This window comes from Festucalex cinctus, chromosome 12, assembly GCF_051991245.1.
Source record: "Festucalex cinctus isolate MCC-2025b chromosome 12, RoL_Fcin_1.0, whole genome shotgun sequence".
NCBI classification, from domain to species: Eukaryota; Metazoa; Chordata; class Actinopteri; order Syngnathiformes; family Syngnathidae; genus Festucalex; species Festucalex cinctus.
The window spans coordinates 4,148,704-4,152,800 of NC_135422.1; the positions used below are offsets into that span (position 1 = coordinate 4,148,704).

Below are 4,097 nucleotides of genomic sequence, written 5' to 3' on the forward strand. Positions count from 1 at the left end.
ACATAGTAACTGTATAGGACCAGAGAAACTAAGAGTGCTTATACATCATCATTTTACATTGTCATAATAAGGAACATAGTAACTGAATAAGACTAGACTAAGTAAGAGTGGCTAATCATCATCTTACATTATCATTATAAGGGACATAGTGACTGTATAGGACCAGAGAAACTAAGAGTGCTTATACATCATCATTTTACATTGTCATAATAAGGAACATAGTAACTGAATAAGACTAGACTAAGTAAGAGTGGCTAATCATCATCTTACATTATCATCACAAGGGACATAGTGACTGCATAAGAGTAGACAAACTAAAAGCTTAATAATCTTAAAAACAAGATGTAATACATAATTTTGCATTATTATTATAAGTGACATAATAACTGCATAATAGCAGACAAACTAAGTGGCTAATACATAATTATTCTATATTATCATAAGGAACATAGTAACTGCAACAAACTTGACAAACTAAGAGTGGCTAATCATCATCTTACATTATCATCATAAGGGACATAGTAACTGAAAAAGACTTGACAAACTAAGAGTGGTTACTGTAGGAATGGTGCTATAATACTCAGTAGCTGGGTTAAAACAACAACAAAAAGTCAATTTGGGTTATTTTTGACCCAACTTTTATAAGTGTGTATATAGCACAAATGCTGAAATCCGTAAACTCCATTTGGGTTCAACCCAAATGGGGCGCGAAATATACACTCACATGATGCATTAGGTATGCATAATCTAATGAGGTCTAATACAAGAGTTGTACTGCAGTATGATTTTAATCATGTTTTTATTGCCGTGGATGTAAGTTTAAAGTGATGTAGAACAACATCAAATTTCACGGAGAATTGGTTGGTTACAATAATCAGGTGTAAAATATTCAAAACATGAGCCATCACTAAGCACGAGAGAGTACTGGGCTCCTCAATGAAGTGTACAAACATCATGCGTTGAGTTATGTTAACTTGATTTGCAATTCATATTCCTTTGGGCGCGTCCTCGTGTGGGTTCTCTGTGTCCAGCGACTGCACTTCACTTCACGGCTTCTTTCCAAGTGAGTGAGTCAGTGGAGAGGAAGTACAGCAAAGTGCTTTTGCAGATTAAACATATACATTATAGTCTCAACAACACTGGACTACAAAGTCACTAAAAGGAGACAATGAATAAGAAAAGGTACTTTCTGGATTCCCCAGTGGTCAAAGATTATATGGTTAAAGGAGAAAGATTTACGAAGTGGTCAGAGGTGAGTAAATATTTAAAGAGAATTGCACTTTTGTGTTTCACTCCTTGAAATACAGTACTCTCTTTTACATTATTATAACTTACCTTCTTAATTTTTCTAACGTTTTTGGTTGAAAGGGATTCCCTTGTATTTTATATTACAATATAATGCCGTGAATACAACGCACCCCCCAAAAGAACCTGTAAAAAGCATTGTTTTTTGTTGTTTTTTTTGTCTGTACTTATAGTGTAAATGCTTTTAAATTCAGGTTCAAAACTATGCTCTTTCCCAATACATATAATAAAGGTCATTCAAAGTTTTTTTTTTTTTAAATCATATTTTTGAAACTTTTATTCTTGCACTGTACGTGAGTGAGCCACTTTTTTTTTTTTTTATTTAATTGCCTTTACATCTCTTTAACTCTGTTTGTACCTGCTTTTAAATGCTGAACTTTTTTTTGTATATTTCGTTACTTTGTGTATGAAATTGGTTATAAATTAATTTAATGGTTAAAACAAAGTGAAAAAAATGGTGTAATACACCCTCGATAAGGGATGAGTATTTTACAGTATTTTCTAAGACCCCAGTAGACTTCTTCTAAATGACCAAATATGGTACCTGAAGGACTACAATGAGCACATTAACATCAAGTTGTTGTTCTATCAAAACATTCCTCCACCAAGGACTCCACCAAGACGATCCCTGTCACCATGAAGATGGATACGAAAGGCTTTTACCTCTACTGGATGAACCAATCTAAGGTAATAAAATACAGTAAGTGTACTGTGTTTTAGCGCAGCGGGCAAAGTGTGGATTCTGTTTAACATGCAATATGTGAAAGTGGCGCCGGATGCACGAGAACTGCGAGAAAGCTGAGAGCTGCACTGCCTCTGGGCTGTGCCAGCTGCTGGTGGGGGTTATTGATTGGCGCTGATTCGAGCACGGCCATCCTGCTGCACTTTGTAATGCACTCGCCGGCGAGGAGGACGATTTGTCCTTTGGCGCTTCTCTCTCACTACCTCTCACAATGACGCAACTTTTTGTTTTACACCACATCATAAATCCAGAAAAAAAAGGTCCAGTGGAGCCGACATCGGTCTGTGTACTTTTCTGCCATTCGTTTTTCCTTCTGAAGCAAGGACAGGGAAAACAGGAAACAAACCGATTTCCGTTTTTTTGTTTTGACGTATATGAACAAATAACGGGAAACGAGTCGTCTCCATTTTTTGTTGAAATAAAAATGAAAATGAAAAACGGGGAACGAGCCCTTAGCCGATGTTCTATTATGTGTTTATTTAGCAAAAATCGGGAAGTGAAATGTGGCCGGAAACCGTTTTACGCAAGCTGGTTTCTCCTTGACCCGGAAGCCGTTCTTTTGTTGCGGCACGTCACTGCTGCTGCAGTGGAAGCTTGCTGCCCCCTAGTGTCTATTTTGAGGCCTCTGACAGACAATGAGCTGAGAGCCACCTTCGGACATTTCTCTCCGAAAGTCCTCTTATAGGGCCAAATTGGCTGCGCAGATGTGTAGCGATTTCACTAGACGTCATGTCGTTATTTTTCATTTCCACTATCAAGTTGTGATAGACATCTAAAGCCATGTTTGGAAGTCCCGAAGAATAGGCGCCAACAGGGACCTCGAAATAGACACTAGGGGGCAGCAAGCTGCTACTGCAACAGCAGCAGTGACGTGCCGCAAAAGATGAACGGCTTCCGGGTCAAGGAGAAACCAGCTTGCGAACAACGGTTTACGGCCACATTTCATTTCCCGATTTGTGCTAAATAAACACATACTAGAACATTGGATAATGGCTCGTTTCCAGTTTTTCATTTTCATTTCAACAAAAACGGGAGATGACTCTATTCTCGTTATTTGTTCATATCCACCAAAACAAAAAAACGGAAATCGGTTTGTTTCCCGTTTTCCGTGTCCTTGCTTCCGAAGGAAAACGAATTGCCGAAAAGTACTCGGACCGACATCAAACGCACGCTGTGCCTTGTAGACGTGTCTCGGAGATCAGCCACGCTGGCACCGCATCGTGTAAAAGAGCACACAAAATAGGGAGCTATTGTTTCCTAATCAAAGTCAAGTTTTTTTTTCTTTTTTCCCCTCCAGTCTTGGTCCATATTTGGATGCGCGCCTACTACTTGAATTCTGTAATGGAGATGACTGTCTGCTTCTTGTTTCTAGGAGACAACGTTCTTGGATGTTGCTACCATCAGAGATACCAGAACAGGAAAATATGCAAAACTTCCAAAAGTAAGTATTATTTATTGACTGTATTTATTTATTTATTTGCAGAACATCTGCAGGTATGCAAATGAACCTCTCAAGCACCCCATTAGTATGAGAAACATATTTGCATTGCAAATATATGGCACTGGCCACATGAACCCGGCCCTCCATCAGTAGAAACAGGTGCACATGCATCAACATAAACACACAGCTCACGCTGAGTCATCCTTTCAAGGGAGACTTGAAAAGCATGTCAGCATCTTTTTTTTTTTTTTTTTTTTTTTTTTTTTCTTGAGCAAGAGAAAATGTTTCGGGATCTCGGCTCCTTTCTATTCATCACTTGGCCTCTGCAGAGTGGAGCAGTGAGCGGCCATCTTTGTCTTTCTCACAGGGTTCAGTGAGAGGTGAAATCTGGGGGGGTTGGGTGAGCTGTTTGACGCTAGCATCTAATATCTTCACATGCATCCTAATTGTGTACTCGTGTGAGCGTGTGGGTTCCCTGTTTGCATGTCCTGGTGAGAAAATTTGCATGTTGGGAATGATTGTGCACCAGGTGTTCAATCACTGCATTTAAAAAAAAAAAAAATTATGGGATGCTGGTCAACCTCCAATTTTTTTCATCATTGGAAATGG

At 39.0% G+C, this 4,097-nt stretch overlaps 1 protein-coding gene across 2 annotated transcripts in view; it reads left to right on the forward strand.

Moving 5' to 3' along the window:
• Window positions 1–1,095: 1,095 nt before the first annotated feature.
• Window positions 1,096–4,097, forward strand: part of plcb2 (phospholipase C, beta 2) — a 24,272-nt gene continuing 21,270 nt past the window's right edge. The window contains exons 1-3 of one of the 2 annotated variants that reach the window (XM_077539436.1): window positions 1,096–1,252; window positions 1,915–1,992; window positions 3,420–3,488. In XM_077539436.1, coding sequence (XP_077395562.1) covers window positions 1,169–1,252; window positions 1,915–1,992; window positions 3,420–3,488 — 231 coding nt within the window. In that variant the 5' untranslated portion in view covers window positions 1,096–1,168. Of the gene's footprint in view, window positions 1,253–1,914; window positions 1,993–2,245; window positions 2,328–3,419; window positions 3,489–4,097 lie in introns of those variants that run through there. The other variant, XM_077539437.1, reaches the window with a different exon arrangement.